Genomic DNA, 25,295 nt, shown 5'->3' with positions numbered 1-25,295 from the left:
GGTCCTGGAACCACAGATCTGCAGAAGCCATCTGCTTGGTCAAGCTGGCAAAGTCAAGGTATCTGGCTCTCAGCTTGGCCACTGTAATCCTTTGAGAATTTGTGTCTTAATGTTCTCGTCTGTAAGCTGGAGCTGATAATGCCAGACCCAACGATACTAAGAGGCTGACTAATGATAGAAAACACCATGAGAAGAAATAATGGTATGGTAAAGCCTCCTTTCTTCATCATGCCATCCCAGACAGGGGATGGAAGCTAACATTTATTTAGCTTCTAAAGACCAGCAGTAGACACTAGTACAAAGTATATTAAAAGTGAAAATCCATCAATTCCACACAATTACTACATTTCCTTGCCCTATGCCCTAAACACATCCGTTCTATAAATATGCTTTAAAAATACTCACATTTTCACTCGTAGAGTCTTTAGATGCAGAACTACTCTTCCTGTTTGTGGAATATAAAAGACAATGTTTACTACATTAGCACTTCCAATTCTGAAATACATATCCTCTTTTAGTCAACGTTACCTCCATAGATTTTTCTCAGCAGAAAACATTTATCTCAGCCAGGTACAAAAAAAGCCAGCAATCCTAACTGAATTTCTTATAGACAATGTTCACAGAGAAAGCCATGCAGCAAAGTATCAGTGTGTGTGAAGTCCTGTGTATCTAATTGGAGCCTAGGGCTAGTATACTAAAGATTTTTGTGGAATATGCAAAACAGATTTAGGAACTTTTATCAATTTAGTAACATTTAACATTTCGAAAGCTTGAGATTATAATCTCAAATTTCACTTTTTCCATGGAAAACAGGTTCTATGTGGTGACTAAGGTTCCGATCATCTGTTATGGGCTGACTTGTGTCCTCCCCGCCCCGCCAAATTCAAATGTTGAAGTCCCAACACCCAGTACCTCAGAATATGACCGTATTTGGAGATAGGGTCTTTAAAGAGGTGATTAAATTAAAAAGAGGAAATTAGGATGGGTTCTAATCCAATTTGACTGGTGTCCTTATAACGAGCCAAAAGAAATTTAGACATAAACGTGGACAGAAGGAAGAAGAAATGAAGATAAGAAGACCACCTATCAGCCAAGGACAGAGGCCCAGACAGAGCCCTCAAAAGGCACCAATTCTGCCGACAGCTTGATCCTGCCCTTCTAGCCCCCAGAACTGTGAGAAAACAAACTTCTGTTTTTAAGCCACCTGCTCTACGGCACTTTGTTATGGCAGCCTGACAAACTAACATAACATCCAGTTCATTGTCTGACATATTTTGAGAGCCATGGATTTGACAAAGGGGAGACATGCGTAGGAATAAAGATATTGCCTCCCGGATTGCTGCCTGGGTTAATAGCAGACACTGAAGGAAGGGAAGAATAACCTTCCTCACCACAGCTATGCCAGCCTTTTTCCATAGATGAGAGGATTCCTCTTCTGTGCTCAAAACCCTCCATTTACTTTCCATCTTAATAAAGGTGGAAATCCTCACAGTTGCCTGGATCAGGAAGGGGGTGGGGCTACACTGTCAGGCTCCTCTGCTCTTCTGAACTCACCCACTTTGTGACTGCTAGTCCTGAGAACTTGGACCTCATCCTAGGCTTGTACTGAGCTATTAGGAGGATCCCAGATCAGCACTGAGCAGCAAGTCTGGGAACAGGAAACCAGTGGCAGCTAAGTTTTCAAAGGACTTGGGAGATGAGAAAGTATCTGAAGCCACGGCAGCTGAGAGTAGAAGGGAATGCCCATAGACTCAAAATTGCGTGTGCCAATTCCATACATACAAGAACGACAGTCACAAGTCAAGTGTGCATAACCTGGGGACTTTGGTGATCTTATTCATCAATGACTGCTAAATTCTAACTCTACTTAGGATGTTTCCCTGAACTCCAGATTCATGTATTCAGTTGCTTACTGATTATCTCTACATACTTGGAAGTGTAATGGGCAACTCAGATAGGAAAATTCCAAAACACTCCAGAGCTCCCCCACCTACCCCCATCACCACTCTCAAACCTGCTTCTCCTCAAATCTTGTACACTACGAAAAGGTAACTCCATCCTTCTCACAGCTTTGGAGCCATCCTTGATTTCTCTCTTTTTCTGTCAAAGCCCACATTCAATCAATCAGCAAGTTGTTAAAAACATATCCAGAATACTATCATTTCTAAACATCTCCAAAGCACCGCTTTGGAACCAGCTGCTGTTTTTCTCATCTTAGATTATTGACTAGTCTCCTAACTGGTCACCCTGCTTTCTCTACCCTTTGTCACCTTATAGTTTATTCTCAACAGAGCAGCCAGTGTGAGCTTCTAGAATTAAGTAAGTTGAGGCTACTCCTCGGCTCAAAGCCCTCCAATGACTTCCCATCTTACTCAGAACCAAAGCCAAACTCCTCACACCTGCCTAGAAGGGGCTCCGTATAATCTGGCCCATGCTGGTTCTGTGCACTTGTCTTCTCTTTCATTGTTGTCACTCTGTTCCAGTCACACTGGTCCCTTTGATATTCCTCAAATACTCCAGACATGCCTGGCCTCGAGGTCTCTCCCCTGGGCTTGCACACTCTTCTCATGGATATCTACATGACTTGCTCCCTCGGCTCCTTCTCAAACATCACCTCATTAGTGAGGCATCCTAGACAGCCCAGGTACAAGGGCAGTCTCCACTCCTCCCCCATGCATTCTCTCTTCTCTAACCTGCTTTCTTTTTCTCCATGATACTTCTCACAATCTGATGTACTGTGGAGTTTATACATTTGTTTACCTTCCCGTCTTTCTCTACTAGAAGGTAAGCTCCATAAAGCAGAAGGGTTTTTGACTGGTTTTGTTCACTGCTGTATTGCCAGTCCATAGGACAGTGTTGGGCACAGAATCGGTGTTTCATTAAATGGAAAAATGACTGTTAAGTAAAATTTTATTTGAAAATTTTCAATTTAGCAAATTACAGCAAATATTTTTTTTAAAGTGGTACTATGGAAATGCCTATGAAGTCAAATTAATGCTGTATTTGTCCTCCAGATAATTAAATAGCATTGACAAGTAGGCAGGCATGAGGTGGGATGTACTTCTTGATGAATTTGAGTCATCTTCCATAGATTAAAAGCCTTCACAAATAACTCAACTTCCCACTTTGGACTTTAAACAGATGAGTAACAGAAAATTAGTTGCTGGGGGATAAAGGCATGCATTTTAAGAAAGCATACTTACTGGAAGGAGGCTTCTTCTACAAAAGAATGAGTATATATCATTAATACAAGAGTTCATATGGTATGACAGATTCATATAAAACTGAATTTAAGCTTAATTTTCTTTCTCAATCTTGGTTCTCACTGGTTGGCATTTGTACCTTCTAAATCAAGGGTTGGCATATTTTCTTTCGGAAAAGGGCCATGTGGCAAATATTTCAGGCTTTGTGGGCCAAGAGATAAAATTGAGGATATTATGTAGGTTATTATGTAATAAGAGAGAACAAACTTCCAAAATTTTTATTGATAAAATTCAAAATATAACAATCATCAAAGTACCGGTCTACTAATTAGAATGGAATTATTATTTGCGGGATAACATTTCTGTTAATTGGGATTCAAAGTTTGTATTCCCTGTTACCAGATAGATTGCAAATGCTCATCTGTAAAAATGATTCTTAACTCATGCGTCATAAAAAACAGGTGGCAGACTGGATTTGGTCGACAGGTTGTACTCTGCCAACCCCTGTTCAAAATGCAAGTTCAAGAAAATGATTCTCTTGGATAGATTTTCTGTCAGATAAACATGGGAATAACATTCTTAGCTAGTGAACTATTAATACCCAAGTCAGATCTTTAACTCAGCATTTTAAGGAAAACTTGTTTACCGCATCTTCAATAAAAATACTGATATTCTTTGCAAATAAAGATACAGATGATAAGAATTTTGAGTGAGCCATCTTATCTGTCTGGTACTTCCACTTGTGACCAGCAGGGGGTCTCAACTGGTTTCATTCATAAAAATTACCCTGGACTAGATTGGAGTGCCATATGAAAGAACAACTATTATTAATTCACAGAGCCATTTTCTTAATTATAGGGAATATCCTTGAAACCATGTTCACGGAAACATTTTATGACACTTAATACCTAATTATAGGTATTTTAGAAACCCGTTTTAAATTTAAGTTTTATTTTGGTATAAAAAAATTTTAAACCTAAATTGCAAAATCAATGTTCACTGTAAAAACAGTGGGTCTAAAACTTGTTCATGTCATAAATTTATTATCCCATTAACAAATTCTACTTCATACATTATTCCCAATAGAGTTGATGGAGTTCTGCAGCTTTTGAACTTTCAGATAATTTTAAATACTGGGAGAAAAGACATGCATTAAGACAATAAAACATTATTTTTTAATCTCACTCATTTACATCAAACCTGTTGCCAAACGGGGATTTAGAGTGACAAGAGGTCTGAATCTAAAGATCTAAAAACCTTCAGAAAGAACTCTAATATAATAGTTATCTAGTTTTTATTGAACAATTCTAGTTTTTATTGAACAATTCTTTTTTAAATACAGTTGTGCTAAATTTGACATTCAATATTCAACTGTTCTATACTGATAAAACATTTCATAGATTTATTTCAATAAAATTTTTTGTCATAAAACTAGAAATCAGTTTACCACTTGAGATATACAATTCCTAAATTAAAAGGATCTTAAGTACATGTACATGTACGATAAATATCCATCTATATTGACTATCTCAGTATCACTGCTCTATGCCACTCCAGGGTTCCTCTTGCATATTCTGTGGTGTCTCCTGGAATACTAGGCTGAGGAAGCTCTGCTTTTCCTCCCCGTTTGCTCCATGACTCACCTGCATGTCATCTTGGATATTTTCTACTGCAGAAAAAGCAATGAAAAATATTCTCCAGAGTTTGTTAGAACTTCTTAAGAGAAACAGTATCTCACTAAGAAAACTCTGTATCCACAGGAAATTGTCTAACAACGAAAGGTGAAAGTCACTTACTTGAAAAGTAGCCTTTCCTCTGAGCATAGCACACACCAAAGCCACAAATGGAAATAACTAAGGCCACAATTACTACAGCTGTTATGATGCCACTTACATTGCGATCATCTAGAATGCAAAATACACTATGCATGAATTCATGTCAAATAGACGGACAGATGTAGCCATTAAATGGGAAAAATTCAACAAAGATCCCATTTGCAGCTATACAATAAACATGGAGAGTTTCATGCTTTTGAAGCCTGTTCAACTAACTCACTTCCAGAACATGGGTCACAATTGATTGAAAATGTTAACAGAACTAAGTTTTGCAAGACTCTTAAATTTTAAAAAGTTCTATGGTCCAGAAATAAAACGTATGGTATTCTCTTGCATTCATTTGGAGATGTAATTATTCATTGGATTGAATATCATATAGGAAGAGATCTTTGAAGTTCAGTGAGTTCAAGTATTCCACTACTACCCCCAAAAATTTTATTTAAAATTCTTCTATATGATCATCTGTGTCAATTTCACAAATCATGGAAACTCATTCAGCCTCAAAGAAACCCCATGGCACTGTTCTATAAAGCTGTCAGAAACATCTTCCTTCTTGAATTTATATGGCCTTGTGTGTGAGTGTACATATATGCCACTATGTATATGTCATTAAACTGTCATTCCATTGAATTTTAAGTGAATTAAATTACCCCAAGATTTTGCCTGTTGCTATTAAATAGTCTCTAAACTCATACAAATGGATGTTTTGGGCCCAAGTTTGAAATCACTATGTTACCAACTTGTGAAGTTTTTTTTCAGATACGGATTGTTGCCCAAGAATTAGATTATTCATCTTCCAAGGTTAATAGTTCTGCAGTTGGGAACTGCATCAAAAATACTCTCATTCAAGTCACTAATAAAATGATGAACATAACTTTGTTAGGGAAAGAACTATGTAACAGGCTATTAAATGTATATATGACCTCCCTTCATACAATGCAATTGATTAGCATGCTCTGGGTGTGAGATCCCACTATGTGTGAGTCCATGTAAATATTTAATTTGGATCACATTTCTCAATCTTCTCTACAAGGATTTCATGAGCCACACCCTTCCGTCATTTAGATGCTTCCTATGTACTGATTAAAGTGTATGTTAGTGCTTTTTAAAAGAGCAGTTCCTCAAGGGGGTCTCAATTTTTAAAGTAAGTATTAATTAGTATCTTACTTAATAATGTGGAGAGAATATTAGCTATTATTTTTCTCAATAGTAATTTTAGATATTTTTAAAGCACAGTATATTTTGGGAAATATTTATTTTTAGAAATATTATTTAAGTGAGTCTGCTTTTCATAAACATGTCTGGTCTGCAAGTTTTTCCCTAATTCAAGTGTGTTATTAATTTTCTCAGATACCACTGAAATATTAACTGACTTTTTTTTAAGGAACCATGACAAATTTTTTGAAAGGCTTAGTAATTTGACCAGAGTAGAAAACAATAACTGTTGCTTAGTACAAACTCAGTTCATAATTGCTTGAGCATTGGGCGGTCAATGAGATCAGCTTTTTATTTATTTGAATAAAAAATAGAATAGAGGGAAAAAATCCACAATAATCACAATCTAAGGCAAATTAAATTAGTAACTAAATGAAACTCCTGAGAACCGAATTGTGCCTGCTATTTTATTTCTAGTAGTCAGTGAATTTGACATTTATGAAGGGTTCAACCCAAGAGCTATTATATGACAAAAAACTGTACTGTACTTTGTCAATGAATGTGACATCTATGAAGGATTCAACCTAGAGGCAACTTCTGACAGAAAAAAAAAAACAACCCAAAACTGTCTTGCCCTATAAGTACTAAGTCATGATATAAATTTTATTTTCTTCAATGAAATGGAAGCTAGAAGACCTGTAAGTTAGAGGTAAGTTGTTTCATCCCATTTGCCATATACTGTGAGATATTGACAAAGTCACATAACCATCTTACACCTCGCTCAAGAGAAAAATGTAGCAACACGTATGAAAACATTTTGCATTCTTTCTTTAGAAGAAAAGAAAAGCCACCATAAAAAGAAGGCATCCTTATTATAACCAAATGGAAAGGAACCAAACTGCTAAAATGCTATGTGTGAGTGGGGTTTTCTTGTGATAATTAACAAACCCAAGATTTACTTTCTTTCTATACTTCAAAAAGAAGTTCTTAAAGACAGTTAACAGATTCTGCTTTTGCTTACAAATTATTAGTGATAATTCACAAAGAAAACTGAACATGAGATTTCATGAATTCTTACGTGTTTCAAAAGATGTAAATTCCAAACCAAGGGCGTGAGACACCTAAGATCAGTGATGAGCATTAAGCAAACTAATTTTAACTTTTAAGCTAACTTATATGCAGAAAGAGTAGATATGTAGAAATCATATTCAAATTAAAGTAGTACTATCAGCAAAATACAAACCATAAATTTTATTCGTTATATATTTATTTACTGTGTGCTAGGAAAAATGCATGTAAGTAGGATGTCAAAACCATGATATCACAGATACTATTTCTTAAGATGAGGCTAAATTAGGCCTTAAAATTAAACATGACCATTTAGAGAAAAAATAATAGTAATAATGTAGGGAGTACAAGGTTATGGTGAAAACCATGAGGATGGTATGTGAATGAATGAAGTTAGGAAAACACTGGATGAATGCATTAATTTTTAAACAGGTTCTAATGAATTTTTCCAATAACTCCAAAGCGGCATTGAAGGAGATAGTTTCTGATAATTTAAGCAAATGCTTATGTTTGACTATAAATGTCAACACTTGAATTAATTTGGTGGATGATATGTACCTCTGAACTTAAAAGAGACCAGAAATTCAAACTTACTTGTGGAAATTAGAATATACTATTGAATATTTTATTCTAAGAACATCCTGAAGTCTAATAAAATTATATTTTCTTTAAAAAGAAATGCTGAGTTTAACTGCACATAGACAATATATATTATTGCAGATGTATCTGCATACCTCTAAGCACACTGGAAAAATGAGTTTCTGACCCCACAAAGCTGAGGAGAAACTCCTGAACTGAGGGAGCCCTCAGTATTCTCCTTTGGGGTGCAGCCCTCCTGAGTGACCGTTAAACCCATTGGGTACCATCTAAGCTCATCCCTCTCTATTACACAACCATTTTCAAAACACATGCTTTCACACAAGAAAGAATTAAACCAAATTATTAAAAATAAAATGAAGAAAATAATATGTTTGCTCTGAACTCACATAATCTGAAAAGGTTCTTGAGCACTGATTTTACTGATTTTATTTTGTATAACATAATATATGGCAGCTATCATTTACAGTAACCTAGATCCATAACTATATTCAACATGTCTTTTTTGAGTGCCTACTCTGCAATAAGTCTAAGTATAGTATTTTAGGGGATCAAGAAAATTAACAACAACCTGATAACAAATAAAATAGTCAATACTTACGTAGTGCTCACAGCATGCCAGCGCTATTCTAACACTTTCAGATATTATTTTCATCCTCATAACAACCCTATAGGATGGTATATTAGTATTTCCATTTTGGAGAGACTGAGGCATAGATGTTAAATAATTTGCCCAAGAGTATGTAGCTAGTAAGTGGCAGAGATGGAATTCGAACCCCCATACTGAGTTCTTGACCCTGACTAATTTATAAGACTGTTGGCTTTTGTTTGAAAGAAGATTGTTCAGTCGAGCGTCATTTCAAAACAATTATTTGAAAAATTCAAAAATTTGTAAAGTATAATGCTAAATATTCTTGGCTTGTTTGGGAGCTAGATTAGAAACAACATTTGCTCCTTGCAACACATTATGTCAAGCTAGTTTTAAAGATTCCCTCCAGTTTATCCTTCCAATCACTCATCTTTTCTAACCCTTACTCCTTCTACCCGTAAATACTTGCACGTTGTAATTGCAAACCATTTGTTCCTCCCAAAAGTTCATGCTTACCTACTTGCATTCGTTTCCCAGGACACCTGCGATGTCCAACAGCATTACGGGCTTCGCAAGAATATTCTCCACTGTCCAGTTTTGAAACAGTGTTAAATTGCTATTTGGGGAAGAAAAAAAGAAATGCATTTTTTTGAACAATAAATCTAAAAGTAGACTCCTAAAATAACCATGTCCCTTGAATTTTAGCAGTAAGTTGGTCTTTCCTTTTCAATGACTTAAAACTTTATATCTTTACTATGAAGTTTAACATCTTCCATGCCTTTAAAGACTAAATAGCTAGCTAAGTTTCCTATTTAATTTGACAGAAAACGACTTGTGGAGAAGTGTCTTTTTTGTGTGTGATACTATGAAAGTGGTATAGTCAGGAAGACAGTGGGCATTTTTTTAAGTTTATAGCATATTGTAGTAGTAAGTATTTTAGGTATTTCTTATTCTCCTAAAAAATGCCATTTCTAAGTGAAGGCCTTCTTGGCCTCAAAGGGCTGATCCACTTTCCTAAGTCACAAATGAGTTCTCTGCAGCAGCAAACATTACCACTTCCTCAAAAGACCAGAGTTACTGCCAGGAAGTAATGCAGTGCCTAGGAAAATCGTAATCAATGTAGTTCGTAGGATTATAAATTCTATCGGTTGTAAAACTTTTGAAAATTCTGAAAACATAAAGTCCAACCTTTGCTCCTGCCACTCCCTGCTGAAAGGTAAGCAAATGAAAGGTAAGACTTTGATATATTAGGTTTCATATTTGTTACTAGTAGTTTTAAACTCTTGGGGGAATTTCTGGAAGGAAGGAAGGAAGGAAGGAAGGAAGGAAGGAAGGAAGGAAGGAAGGAGGGAGGGAGGGAGGGAGGGAGGGAGGGAGGGAGGGAGGGAGGGAAGGAGGGAGGAAAGAAGGAAAGAAAGAAGACGGGGATGAAAATGAAAATACTGAAAAGACAGAAAAGAAGACTGAAAGGAAGGCAGAAGGGCAGGCAGACAGGCCTAAAAGGAAGACAGAAGGAAGACAGAAAAAGAAAGAGAGAGGGAGGGAAGGAGGAAGGAAGGGAGGGAGGGAGGAAGGGATGAAAGCAGTGGGCCCTGACACCTTAAAGGACCCTGCCAGGACCAGCACAGAGCATAAGAGGGGTGCTCAGAATCATTCTTTCAGTACCCTCGTGTCACACCCCCACAGTGGTCAGTGCTGACGGCATCCATGAGAGCCAAGAACCTCTGAGGACCACCTCCTCACTGTCTTTGATCCTCATGCAAGATATGTTCCTAAAAATAAGCAAGGTGTTGTTTCATTAACTCCCTTTCCTCGCTCACTTTTCTTTACCCACTACCCACATACTTCTCCTTTCTGTATACTTCAACATGATGGGATTCAAGCTCCAAACAGACTACTTTTAAATTACTCACCATGAGCTCAAGGCCAAAGTTATGTGTAAACAATAAGTTAGACTAAAACCAACAATGATCTTCCAGAACATTATACGGGGTCATTAAAAGGACATCATTGTCATCTATATACACTGGAGCCTTTGTCCATTGCTCATTTCTTAGAAAATAACCCATCCTAGTTCTGCCCTGTGAATCCCTTTGACATCACAAGATACTTCAAAGGTTGAGGCTGAGTAAGGAGAACCTATATAATTTCAGACTTGCCTTCAGGCTTGTAACACATGCTCCAAGAAAACATAAATTTGAAAAGTAAATATAGCAAAGTGTGACAGCAGGTCTTCTGCCCAATTACTCAGTGTAAATTCACTGGGACCTAATGACAGAGCCTGCTGAAGCCGAGAGGCCGGAGCGGGCATTTCTCAGGGAGTAGTCGCATCCATTGATGTGCTTTATTATTTAACACCTTAATCAATATGCCTTGTTATTTACCAGAGGATCTAGTTGTTTTCAATGTTCTTGTGTGCTTGTAGACTGAAGAAATGAACGGAAACATTATACCTCCTTTGCAAATTCATTAAAATGATTATTATTAACATGCCTTTAAGATTTTTTGATAATGGTGTGGTGATTCGGTATTAATGGACACCAGACATTTTTAAACTGACCCATTATTTTATCTTGCACAACAACAAAAAAAGGCTTCAAGCTTAATGATCTTTGAAAAGCCAGAGGCAAAGAAGTAAAAGATACTTTTTTTTTTAAATGTCATTAACCTTAAAGAACTTATTTATAGGTTTCCATCAGTATCCCTAGAAAACTTTTCAATCAGAGTATTTTAAGGGGTAAGCAGTCAGAAAATTTGGAGTAAACACTCAAGTCACAGAGTCAATTGTTGATCTAGTCATGGAAAGGTTTCACGGCACGAACAACTTACCATAGTTTGGTGACAGTCACTATTCTCACATGGCTGGCACTGGGGGCTGGGCATCCCCAAGAAAGTTTTTATGCATTTCCCTGATACTCTCACTATGAGACTGCACTGAGTACCTTTCCAGGCCAGGAAGGCCGCTGTAGTGAACTGCCTGATCCACCAACGTGAATCAGCCTTGGGCGGCTTTAGGTGCATGTGCAGACCTCTCCCTGAGACTCAATAGAGACTCAGCTCCCTGCTTCTCTCTTGCCTTCCCATCTCCTGTAGCATCGCTTTCCATCACTTCACTGTGCATGGACCACCATCTTTCCTTCCGCCCCCTTCTCTCTCCACTTAACAAGCAATGGTTTCAGCCCTCTATTAGCCTTCAATTCAGTTCCAATATTTTATTTTTCCTCTCAATGCAGAACAGTTACTAGGCCAATGTTCGAAATGACCTTACCAGAGTTCCCGATTTTGTATTCATTGTGTATGAGCTGTTGATGCTTTGAGAGCCAAATTTTGTATTCCATAATAAGGGGATGCCATCCTTAAACCACGTGTATTCAGGAGGTGGATTTCCTTCTTTGTCTTGACACCGCAGCTCTACCACAGTTCCACTCAGAGCAGAATTGGGTACTTCACATGATGGAACTGCTGGAGCCACTGAGGGATGGCAGTCAAACGGTACTGGTTATTTATAAGCTCAACAAGGATTTTAACAGCCAGGTAAAGACTGACTTATCAGACACCTGTGATAGAGACTGGCTATTTGTTCAAGAGCCCCATTTCCTTTTTTCATGAGCACACAGCTCATTTGGCAGCTCCTGGGCTGCCAGATGTAGTCATATGCATGGTTCTGGCCAATGGAATGTGGGGAAAAGTGATATATGCCATTTCCAGGCTGATACAAAAAAGCCTCCTGCATAATTCACCCTTCATTCCTTCCCCACCTCCTCCCACTACCAAGTAGGTGTCAACACCCATAGTGACTTCAGAAAGCCATGTATTGAAGGTATCAGACCTACATTAGTTTGGGTTTGCAATGATTTCATGAAGTACAATAACATAGCTCCATTACGATCTCAGCCCCAACTATTCAGACTTTACGTATACAAGAAACTTCTTTATGTTAAGCCACTCACTGAGAGTGCTTTTGTTATAATATAAAGCATCATGTTAGCTTATAGAACAACAATTCTTTTTTAGATAAACAATCTCTACTTTTTTTCCTCACCAGTGGTTTTAATGTTACATTACCAACTACATTGGAAAAAAGTCAAACCTGAGCATATTTTTCAGACCCAATACTTAAACTAAAATCCTATTCTGCCTAGACTCTGCCAAATTAGAGAATACCTGAGTTAGGGTTATTTTGATCCCAGGGATTTGTAAAGTAAACCAGACTTTACCAGGTGAGTTAACTCCAGGAAAACCCAGAATTCTAAAGTGGTAGGCAAAATTCTAAGATGGTCCTCTAAGTTTCCCAGCCCTGCTATATATACAGCTTCTCTCATTCCACCAAACAGTAATCTAGGTACTACTCTGAAGGGATTTTTGAGATGTAATTAAGACCTCAAATCCACTGTCTGTATGATAGGGAAATTAAATAGATAGACTGACATAAACAATGATCCCTTTAAAAGTGGTTTTCCCTGGCTGGTCACAAAAGGGAAAATGAGAAATTCAAAGCACAAAAGGATTAGACATTCTTTTGATGGATGGACGATGGAGAGGGCTACGTGGCAAGGAATGCAGTGGCACTAGCAGTTGAACGTGGCACCCAGCTCATAGCCAATAGGGAACAGGGACCTTAGTTCTACTGCCACAAAGAACTGAAACCTGCCAATGAATGACAAGAATGAGCTTGGCAGGGGATTTTTTCCCCCGAGCCACCTTTCCCCAGAGGACACCTTGATTTCAGCCTTGTGAAACCCTGGGCAGAGAACCCCATCATGTCATGCTGGGCTTCTGATTTGCAGAATTGTGAACTAATAAATGGGTGGTGATTTATGCTGCTAAGTTTGCGATCATCTGTTATGTCAACTAACAGAAGACTAACACACCGGCTGAGTCTCCTGCAAGATTTTCTGAATTTCTTCTATATTAACACATTACTATTATTTTAAAAAGAGCCTGGACTATATAAGAAAAGGAAGAGGAGTTATTTCATTCCTTTTAGTGGGTAATTTATACTAACATCTATGAAGGAAAAAGAACATGTCCCTCTAATTGTCATCATGAGCTGTTAATATCTACCAATGGTGCTTATAAACACTATACATACTGGCTTTAGAATTAACTCCATCGAGATCCTAATCCTGGTCCAAACACTTGTTAGCTATTTAGCCTTGGAAAATCATTTAACTTCTATTTCCTCATCTGTGACAATCAGGTTGTCTGTGAAGATTAAGTAAAATTACCCATGTGAAAGGGCCTAACACATACCAGCCACACAATAAAATGCTGATCTCCTTTCTTTACCAAATTATTCCTAATACTCCCCCTCATCTACTGTTTTGTGTTATTGCTTTTCTATCATCTCATGTGATATTATTTTATGTGGTAGGAGAAATATTACATATGCTGAATGCTATTGCAAAGTAAACTCTTGGGGAGCATGCTCCTATGTACAGAGTAGGACCATTAAGATTTACCTCAATCTTAAACAAAAAGAGATTTTGTGATAGTGAATTAGTACTAGTAAAATTTCAGCAGCCAATGAGGTGAAGTGAGAAATGGCCAAGACTTTGCAGGAGAGGTGCTTCTGGTGGTCTCCGTAACTTGACTGACTGGGGCCCCTGAGTTGCCTCATTGCCCCTGGGACTGGGTGATGGGGGTGGGGTGGGGAACAGTGTTCACACAGATACAAGCACATCACCTAATACTTCTAGAGTGACTGTATCCTCTTCCAGGTTTTGGCCTTGCTCAGACGGGGCACTAATTTCACAACGATAGTTCCCGGCATCGTTTCTTGTAACATTTTTGATCCGTATACTGAAATCTATCAACTCAGCTCGATCTTTAAAATCACCTTTTAGAAAAAGAAGACAATGATGTTATTAATAATGCACGTAACCTTCTGTATACTGCCTTCCTCAAGTCGCTTCATTCAGTAACCAAAGCATTTCTTTTCCTATTAACAAACTCGATGTCAAAACTTAGAACTTGTATATGGGTGCTGCTACTTCAAATTTCTTTCTTTTAGAATGACATACTGTTCACCAAAGAATATTCAGTTTCATCTTCCCATCTTCCCATATTTTATTTGAAAGAGTTCAATCCTCATTCCTGCCTTACTTCCTTTCTAACATGCTTATAAAAATATTCCTGTCTTCCAAGGATACTGGAGAGCCTAGTTTCACTAGCTGGGATAGTAACTTTATGTGCTGTGTGACCCACATGACACTGCCAGAAAGAAAATGTGAGGGGGGTCCTAAAAACACTCATTTGGTTAGTTTTTGATATTAATATGCACAGAATTAAAATAGTGTTTTGTGTAATGTTCAGATACCAGAATTGGCAACTGTAGAAAATTCAAGTAAAGATAGCTGTGCCATGAGCACCTTGAAGTCTATAGCCTTATCTTCATGGATAAGAATCAGAGGGATATTTTACATTTGATATGAACTTTAAACATTTGTTTGCTTGTTTAATTCTTTAAAATTAAAGTAATACATAGTATTTTTAAATAATGACATGTTTCTGATACTTGTTAAACTATATTTCCAACTTCTAAAATGTTAGTAATGGAGAATTTCAAGCATCCACAAAATTAGAGAGTATAGTAAGATGCACCTCAATGTACCCATCATCCAGCTAACAGTAATCAATGCATGGCCTGTTTATTTCACCCATACTTCTCACCACTGAATTATTTTGAAGCAAATCCCAGACAGCATAGCTTTTCATTCATCATTATCAATACTTCAAATTAAAAAGCTCATCATATATTCAATGGGAAGAATAGGGAGTAAAAAGAAAGGTAGAACAAATTTAAAAAAGAAAGTAATGGATAAAGGTAGTTGTATTTACCCTCCCTAAGCCACCCAGTAAGGGCCTAGCTTTCTAGATGGAGAACTGGAAATATGGCAAGTTATTATAACTGAGTAGTGACACTCCATCCCAAACCTGCATTATCTTTTCTCTCGAGAGTTTAATGTACTGGGCCAGTAAGAACAATTGCATTTTATAGCTTCTAGGACTGAGCTGAGACATGAAAGATCCAGGACCTCATTGGTTCACCTACTTCTGTTTTCTGTTCTCTGGTTTTGGGGTTGTGTTCTAGGTCTCAGTCACTCCCTGTTGGTTTCATCTCACACTTAGAAAAACACATTTTCAGTTATCAGCGATGTCCTGTTCTCATTTGAAAATTAAAGCATCTGGGCTGTACTTGGTGTTTGTTCTCTCACTCTGGCTTCCTCAAGTCCACAGCTTCTTACCTTGAAGAGCCTGTTGATAGTAGACAAAGGAGACACTGGGCCCCAGTTTCTTCCACTCTAATCTGAAGGCAATGGTCTTTTTTGGGTACTTACAGGCTAAAATAACCTCTAGAAACAACAACAAAAATACTTATTTGCTAATTATCCTCTGAAATTATATTTTACTTAATTAAGCAATGAATGTTTAACATCCTTAAGTTATTCCTTTATATTTCAATTCATCCATTCATTCATTCATTCATAAATTACCTCAACAGGTATCATGTTGGCTTAACCCAAATTTGAACTGAAAGCATCATAGCTCTTCCACGTAATAACTGTGTGACACTATGCTACTTTCCCTAATTCTTGAGCCTCAGTTACCATCTGTAAAATAAGAGAGTATCTCATAGAATTCTTGTGAATCTTCAAATACAATAATATATGCATAGTAAGTACTTTAAAATGGCGGCTATGATTAATTATCTTATTCTTACCAGTATCAGTCTTCAAGGATTTTATAGGCTGGGAAAGAGGCAAAAAGATAACATAAGTTCAGTCCAATGTGATGAGTGCAAGGATGGAGATAAGAAGAGGGTGCTTCCCACCTAGTGCCTAAGAAAAGCATGTTAGGCCAGCCCAGGCCATACTGTGGAAACCCACAAACGTTCCCTCAACATGCTACATTCTCACTCAGATCCCTTCTTTGATAACCATCTACGAATACATGCCTACAAATCCAATGTGGTCTACTAATAAATTGTTGATTCCTATCGCTTACCTCAATCCAGATAAGGTATTGAAATATTTAATCTTGGCATCAAGCTTAACTTCCTCAGTGTAGCTCACTAAGGTCACTTTATTACAAGAAATTTACTCCAGTTACATCATTAAAGAATTCCTGGAACCTCCTCTTTTTAACTGTCTAAACAGGATGATTGAGGGGGTAAAACCCAGTGCCTGACTGCCAGCTGCTTCAAGTTGCCAAATGAAAACTTCCAGGTCTAAATATTTTTAAAGTATATTTTAGCCAGTTTCTCCAGAGTTTCAACTTCATATTTCTGAGATTTTTGTTGTTGTTGTTCCTGCATATACAGGAACTATGCATATACATAGTTTGACCAAAAAGCACAGTATGTTTTACTGGAAGAGGAATTATGTTAAAATTTTTTCAAATATAATTTCTGATTTTGATGTTAAACAGATTTAATGACATTTTCAAAAAGTCTTCAGGATATTACGTGATATGGTAGATTAGAGAGTGATACTTAAATATTATCCCATATTTTATTAAAAATGTACACAAAGGTATGGACAAAAAGTCTGTATAATGTGTATGAAAATATTAACCCATTGATGATTTCTGTATAATATAATTATGATCTTTCCCTTTGTTATATGTAGTTTGTAGTTGTTTAGTTACAGATATTGCTAGAAATATAGAAATAGAATAAAAGATAACAGAAAATTGAAAGTAGGACAAAGAAAGGCATGCACAAAAACCCCAAAAGTTGTTTTTAAGAATGTCTAAAGTTTTAAAGGCAGGTTTTACATTACAAGGAGACAACATTTTATAGATGTGTTTACAGTTATGCTCCAAAGACAAATGTGTGCTGAGGGACTTGTCTGAGGAAACACAGTTCTGTTCTGTTGATTAAGGAAAATGGGTGGTGACTTTCCGGAGTCTTGAGTTTTAGATAGGTTTCCTTCCCGTATTTTGTTGAGTTTCCAACAATTAAACACACACCCACACTCATTTTTAGACCATACTCCTTCTTAGGAATAAATTTATATGCAAATAATCATATTGTTTCATTTATTTAAACACACACACACACACACACACACACACACACAAACACATCTCTTGGCAATTCTTCCTAATTTGTGTCCTCATTGCTCTGTGAAAAACTTCTATAGATAGTATATTCAAAAATATAATCCATGATTTTCGTAAATGCAGTGACTCCACTCCTGCCTCACTCACACTAACCATGTAAAATGTGGAGAAATGTTCTATCCATTTTGTCCAAAATATATTTAGTACTTACTTCATGTCCAGCATTGTTCTTGAGCTACATCAATAAGCAAAACAAAGATCTCTGCCCTTTTGGTCTTACAATTTACGTGGGGGGTCAGGCACATAAGAAACATCATAAAGTGAATTATATAGTATGTTAGGAGGTGATGAGTGCTATGGAACTAGAGTAGATCAGAGCACAGGAGGTTTGAGAGTGCTGGGGGAGGGGGTGCAATTTAAAACATTAGGGTAGTCAGAGTTCACCTCATTTAGAAGGTGACATTTGACCAAAGACTTAAAAGAGGGAATTCGAATTCCTTAGAATTCAAATTAGAACACCCTAAAATTTGAATTTAGAATTTGCCATGTGGTTTTTTGGGAGTGTTCCAAGCAAGGGACTAGCCAGTGCCAAGATCGTAAGGTGAAAATATCTTGACCTTCAGAACTATGGGAAACAGTAGATCTACTGGAATCATGGGGACAAAGTTCGTGAACTTAGAAGCTAACTAACATGGACTCTCCTCTCTCTTCTCAGCCAAAAGACAACCCTTGGGGCCAGCATAACTCTGCACCTAGCCCTAGGGTTATTCTGCCGTAATACGGTAGCTTAAAGCACAGGCTTTGGAGTCGGACCTGTGCCATATACTAAGTGTGTGATTTGGGGCAAATAACTTTTTTTTTGAAGAGTATATTCACATCTGTAAAATGAAAAGAAAAAAAAATAACAGTACTTATCTCGCCAAGTTGTTGTAAGGATTGAGAGATGGTGCTTTATATACTTGAGTACACATGGTACTTTGCCTATAGCATGTATTCCATAAATGGTCATTATTCATTTCATCCATGAGAAACTTCTCTTAGTTGCAGTTGTAAACTTGCCTTGACATAATAAAACTCCACACTTTACAGAGTCACACACTTACCTAAAAATCATTCAAATTTGAACTAAAATGTTACTTCTGTTTGAGACAGCAAAGAAAATAATAGAGATAAATCGTATTTTCTCAAAGTAATGCATATTGAAACAGAAATATGCATCAAGTTGTTCCAGTAAGATGAATTGCCAAAAATATGTTTCATTTCAATTGAGAAAAAAATAATTTTTTGTTTAGAAAAAGCATTAGCAACAACTATTTTGCATGTAGCAAAATAGTCACTTTTAGGAATCATGTAGACTCATTGTGAATTTTAAATCTTTTAGGATTCTGGACTGTACCTTTTTATTTTATTCTCTGTGCTCAAGTTAAAAGTCATCGAAATCTGGGGTGCCCGGTTAGCTCAGTTGGTTAGAGCGTGGTGCTAATAACACCAAAGTTGCGGGTTCAATCCCCGCATGGGCCACTGTGAGCTGCACTCTCCTTAAATAAATAAGTAAATAAATAAATAAATAAATAAATAAATAAATAAATAATTAATCAAAATCTTACAAGGAGAGAACTGATGCTACCAAAGTAGTTCTAAAGAATTACCAGAAATTACTTCTTGGAGAAAAGCAGGCTCTGATTTGTAGCTCTCGAGGCTGGACACTCTGTGTAAGACTGCTTATATAATTTATGGGGCTGGCAGAACTGCCTTCATTTCAGTCTCATTCTGTTTTTGGCACCACTATCGGAAGTGACAGAACAGTGCACTAAAAAGAAGGAATTAATTCACGATTTATTGACATCAGAGAGACAAGAGACAAAAGAAAATGAATGAATTGGGTGGAAGACACATATACACAAATCATAAAATATTTTAGACTTTAACTAAAATTAAGTTACTGAATAAAATATCCTAAAACCAAAATATGGAAGAGGATATTTATTTTTGCTTTATGGAGAGCCAAGTTGGGGTGTCTGGGGCACATATAAAATAGAATCAAAATGTAATCCCTGATTAAAAGGAGCAGAGATAAAATTGAAAAATAGAAAATACTTGGGGATAAATAAAACTAACATTTGCAATAAAATAGAAAGGATTTTCTACACTAAAAACAAAGCACACAATGAAAAGTAATGTAAATGGTACAGGATTTTAGTTTGGAGTGATAGAAATGTTTTGGAACTAGACAGAAGTGGGGGTTGCACAGCATTGTGAATGTACTAAATGCCACTGAATTGTTCACTTTAACATTATGTGAATTTCACCTCAATACAGTTTTTAAAACTTAATGTAAGACTATAGAATATAATTTTGGCATCCTAATTTAGATATCATGCCATAGGGCCTGCGAAGACAGTGATTTACATCCATGGTATCTAATTGGATGGACCCAACAGGAAGAACCTCCAGAAAAGTAAAAAGTAAGTGAAATTAACTTCATTTCATTTGTCCCTCATAGACATCCTGACCCATCTTTTCCTCACTACGCTCACTCTTTTGGGCTTTCCAGTCTCTTTGGCACCTTGTCCAGCCCTGCTTATCTGTCCTATAAGTGCGCTCTATAGTTCCAAATTATTCCCAATCATTAATTTCCTTTTCCTACCTCTCTCCATTTAAAACTAAGTCATGATAAAGAGTGAGTGTTTTATTAGCTTAATCATGTAAAATATTAGGACTTAAAAGAATCTGATTAACTTAAATAATTATTTAAGTGATTTATTATTTGTAAATGATGGGCTGATTTTTATTATAGCATATTTTTACTGAATAAGCACATGTAACACTTATTATGTGCTATTGTAAATGCTGGTTAAATACTAATTCATTTAATTCCTACCCATCGTGGTCTTCTTCTTTAATCTTTGTCTCTTTCCTTCAAGCCTCTCTCTCTCCAAACCCAGGAACCTAAGACATGCCTGAAAAGAGGGATCAGGCATTCAGGACTTGTTTCTTAAATGTTTACAAACTCTGGCCTAACCATTGCACCACATTCAAGAAACAGTCATTCTCCTCCTTGCCTAGCATTATTAATTGCGTTCTAGGTAAAAGATCCTTTGAAAAAGTATTTGACACAATATTTGAAGTAAACTTATAAAAGCGCTTATAAATTTTTTCTTGCTTATCAGAGCCTTTACATTTTTTTTAAGTTGCGGTAATATACTCATAACTTAAAATGTACCACCTTAACAATTTTTAGCTGTACAGTTCAGTAGTGTTAAGTGTATTCACATTGGTGGGCAACCAATATCCAGAACTTTTCCATCTTGCAAAAACTGAAACTTTACACACATTCAGTACTAACTCTCATAAATATTTTAAGAAGCTAAAATAAATAACAAAATGGCATCCCAAAATAGGTTACATTAATGCCATCTTAAATACGTTAAGTATTCGCAGTGTTAATTTCCATTTACCCTGTCTAGCTGGCTGGAAACTTTGCAAAATCTCCATCTCCCAGTTTCACAAATTAGATTTGCTTTGTTGCAGATAATTTACGTAGTAAGAGGCCCTCTTTGTACATCAGGTCTTTCAGCAAATGTCCAAAATTTCCACTGAGAAAGAGTTCTCAAGGCAGAAAGAGCAGGGAGCAGCATTGTAGGTGTAGAATTAGTGTGAGGTGAGGCAGAGGGTCCGGACAAATAGAAAGACAATATCACATGTGTCATTCTCATAAGTCATTTAAACAATACAGTCTGTGAAAATCAGTAAGGTACTCTACCTTGATACTCTATTGCTGTGACTACTTTAGGGTCTTTTGGGGCAGAGAATCCATAGGCCTTATGATCTGGAAGATTAAAACAGATAGGATAATTAAAATAGTACAAAAGGCCATTTTTAAATGTGTGAATGGGATGCAACATTAAAGAAAACTGGCCTCAAGTTTGGTGACAGTTTCACACAATTCATGACACATAAGTTTTAAAGTATCAAAATAAGAAAAGCGAATCCAAACCGTTACTTGTCTCTTCCATCTTCTGCATCGTGGTTTTGCCCTTTAAGCCTTTCCCAAAGGAGAACCCCTGAATCTATTAAGGACCCACCGCAGGCAACACATTCTCCCAAGCCCAATTGTTAAACAAGAGTTTATGTCCTTAAATCAGCTAATATACAATCGAATGTCACCGGGTACTGTACCCCAAATAAAAGCTAATAATTTTTAGCACCTCATTCAAGGGTATAAGTTGTTTACAAATTTATCCCTGATTATACCTAGATCGTATAGAAAGGAGTCACTATGGTGATTATGATGGCTAATGTGATCTGATAGTTATATAGTGATGATGATGATGATGATGATGATGGTGGAGGTGATATCATTCCCATAATCTTTTATAAAATTTGCATTTTAAAAAGTGCTTATACATACTTTTTTATTCTATGAAATTCAATATTCAGGCTAGATATTAGTTTCTTTTACAGTTTTTTAAATTTATTTTTCAATTACAATTGGCATACAATATTATATTAGTTTCAGGTGTACAGCACAGTACAGCACATACATTCACATACCTTATGAATAGACATTACTAAGACTTAAGCAACAAAAGTAGCAGAACCAGGAATTAAAACTTTCTAATTCAATATTTGATATGTTTCACTTTGTGTTATGGATATCATTCTATAGTCCAGTTGAATGACCATGTTTTATAACAATTTATATCACTCCTATAAGTATTTATCTCTAAAATGCAAATCCTACCAGATTTTGCGTGTTTTACCAGAGTTTGCGTGTTGCATTCTCGGATACAGCCTGAATACCTAGAACACTGCCTGACATAAAGCAAGGCACAATAAATATGTGTTGAACAAATAAATTATACCACTCTTATTGTATATTAATGAGAAGAATCCAGTAAAAGGGGGTCAGAACAAAATGACACTGATGAAGGGTTCCTGAAGGCAAGTAATTCTTTTTGGAAGGTATTGTAAGTATATAATATTTGATTGGTATTAATTATTTCAAAATAAGCATAATGCAAAGTGTTCTTATTGATTACCTTGAGTAAACAATGTAGGCAAAACAATCCAGCTGTTGTCTCTCATTATTCACAAAAAAAACATACATGAAATAATCTGACTAAATTAAACTGATCATAAAAATTTATAGGTGGTTATTCTTGAAGACACATTTCTACAATTTACTGGAAATGCTGTTTCTCTGCTCATGCTACTCTCTATTTTCTGTCTTCATATGATCTACAGACTTTGTTTTTACCAAGGCAGAAATCTTTGCCACTATATCCAATGGACACTTTTCAGTTTTTCTTACTTGATCTCTCTATGACATCTGACTCTGTTGACTTCCTTAGATTGTGTGACATGACTCTATTCTAGTTTTCCCTCTGTCTCCCTTGTGGGTTCTTTCTTGTTCTTTCCATCCATCCATCCTTCCTTCCAGGAACTGCTTTTCTGACTCAACTAACTCCTTTCTATATAATCTCTTATGATCTCATTTACTCGACTACCATTTATTTGCTCAAAATTCCTAAATCTATACCTCCAGCTAATTTCTCTCCTGAGAATAAATCCATAAACTCTTCTTTCTACAGAATATCTATATCTTCATTTCCTATAAGCACCACAAACTCATGGGCAAAAATAACCTCATAGGTTTACCCCCAAACTTTGTTTCCTTTCTACAAATCCCATCACAGTGAAAGGCACCACATACCACACGGTCACTCATGTCAGGTGTTGCCCATGATGCATCCATCTTCCCATCCATGTACTCGTCAGTTTCCATCTATACACTGACAGCTGTGTGTCATCCAGCATGATGTTTTGGGATATCCCGCCCCCCACCCCCACCTTCATGCCTCAGGAGGGAATGTAGGTGGCTAAAACCAGAGAAAGAAGAGGAGGATACTTCCTGCCTTTCCACATTTAGAAACCCTAGCCACAAGGGAAATGGAAATGTCTCACAGTTTACACAAAATTTTAAGAAAAATCGTCCTCAGGAAAATATACCTTCTCCCCAGCGAAAGGGTAGAGAGGAGGAAGTGAGTTGGAGAACTTGGATAGATATTAGTAGGCTCTTGAGAAAGAGTAACAATAGCTAGCACTTAGTAAGCATTTAGATCTTAGGCAAAGTTCCCAGTGCTTTACCAGGATTAACTTATTTAATTCTCACAACAATTTTTTTGTGGTTAGGGTACCATTGTTTAATCCACACTTTCTTCAGGTGGGGAAACTGAGGCACAGAGAGGGTAAGAAACTTGGCCAAGGTTATACAAGTAGTAAGCAGTGGAGGTGGGATTTGACCTTAGCCCATCTCTACCTAAAGCCCACTGAGTTTATTACTGTACTGTACTGGGCCACACATCATGTCCCTGCACGCTAAACGATGAGCAAAGTTGCATATTAACAAAGATTGCACATGAAAGGTGGAAAGGTCCATTGGTCTAATGAAGATGAAAGCACCATTGAGAAAATAGTGGTTATAATGAAGGCAAGGAACTGCCTCTGACGCACAACAGAAGGTGGAAACTAAGAGGCTGTGACGGGAGAACTAGGACAACAAGGTAATCTCAGAGCCAAGGCTCCGGGTGTGACACTATTGACGTTGGGGCGGGATCATTGTTTGCTGTGGGGGCTGCCCTGTGCACTGTAGGATATTTTGCAGAATCCCTCGTTTCTACCCACTAGATGCCAGGAACATCCCCCACCTATGGCACCCCGAGTCATCACAACCGAAAATGTCTCTAGATATTGCCAAATGCTAAGGATAGAGGTGGGAAAATCATACCTGGCTGAAAAACCACTGCTCTGGACTTACAGCTAGGTTGGTTTGAAGAACCAGCAATAAAAATAAACAAATAGACTAAAGGAAGGCAAAGAACCATGAGTTTAAGGACTTTGAAAGTTCCTATGAGGAATTCCTATCAGATTTTTTGAACTATGAAATAATCTATTCCACTTCTGGGAAGGAGAGAAAAATCTTTCACACAAGATAGCATCTTTTTTTTGATTTATTTATCTATATGTACATTAAGATGGAAATTAGTCTTTCACTGTACTAGACTTTATCACTCCTAAGGAACCCGCTATTGTGAATATATATTTTTTTCTTTTCTCTCACTTAGAAGCCTGGACAGCACATTGTGAAACGGAAAGCTCAAAAATCTACAGGCCTCGAATATCTAGCTGCCATGTGGAACATTATTTAACTATTTAGGTTCTATACTTTTAATTCGTAAACAGCTTCATTAGAGAAATTGGCAAACCTGTTGTGTACATGAAGAATGTAGGATTGAACTAATCCTTTTTATTGACAGCTGTAAATATTATTTGCATAAAACAGCGACCCAAGTGGTTCAGTTGTAGAGAGGTGTCAGGGCCACCAAAGAGTAATTTCAAAATAACTCTTTGGTTTGTGTATTTCAAAAACCATGAAGGGGCCCACACAATCTTTTAAAATATCCTTTTTCTCCTTTTCAGTCACTCTGTCACATAGCAGAATATGTCCCATGTTCCTCTGAACTCCACCCTCACTGCCTCATGCCTTTCTTTTCCAGCTTCTCCACCCACCACTCCTTCCCCAATTTAGTTTTGTAGAGACCAAAGGGAGGGTCCAGATCCTCAGAGAGCAGAGGAAGGGAAGAGACTAAGCTGGCCAAGCCAGAATCCTCCTAAGTGAGCTGGCAAAAAGACAGGGCTTCATGTGTTCTTGTTGTTATATTAGACCTAAATTTAAAAGATATGAATGTTTTTACCAATGAGTCTCATTTCAAACCATTA

The 25,295-nt window shown here is 36.9% G+C and overlaps 1 protein-coding gene across 16 annotated transcripts in view; it reads right to left on the bottom strand.

The window, feature by feature from the left end:
* JAM2 (junctional adhesion molecule 2) overlaps window positions 1–25,295 on the bottom strand; it is a 52,116-nt gene that overhangs the window by 3,651 nt on the left and 23,170 nt on the right. For 3 of the 16 annotated variants that reach the window (XR_013994925.1, XR_013994926.1, XR_013994927.1), the window contains exons 2-8: window positions 21,277–21,342; window positions 15,695–15,802; window positions 14,134–14,286; window positions 11,716–11,918; window positions 8,964–9,063; window positions 4,980–5,107; window positions 406–445 (exon numbers count right to left, since the gene is read on the bottom strand). Coding sequence is in view for 12 of the 16 variants with exons in the window: in XM_081073272.1 (XP_080929398.1) it covers window positions 4,739–4,872; window positions 5,000–5,107; window positions 8,964–9,063; window positions 11,716–11,918; window positions 14,134–14,286; window positions 15,695–15,802; window positions 21,277–21,342 (872 nt within the window). In the remaining 4 variants the exon portion in view is untranslated. The other 13 variants (XR_013994928.1, XM_081073268.1, XM_081073267.1 and 10 more) reach the window with 9 other exon arrangements.

This window comes from Rhinolophus hipposideros, assembly GCF_964194185.1.
Source record: "Rhinolophus hipposideros genome assembly, chromosome: 2".
NCBI lineage: Eukaryota > Metazoa > Chordata > Mammalia > Chiroptera > Rhinolophidae > Rhinolophus > Rhinolophus hipposideros.
Note: the sequence above shows the minus strand (reverse complement) of the source record. Positions and strands in the feature narration are given on the sequence as shown.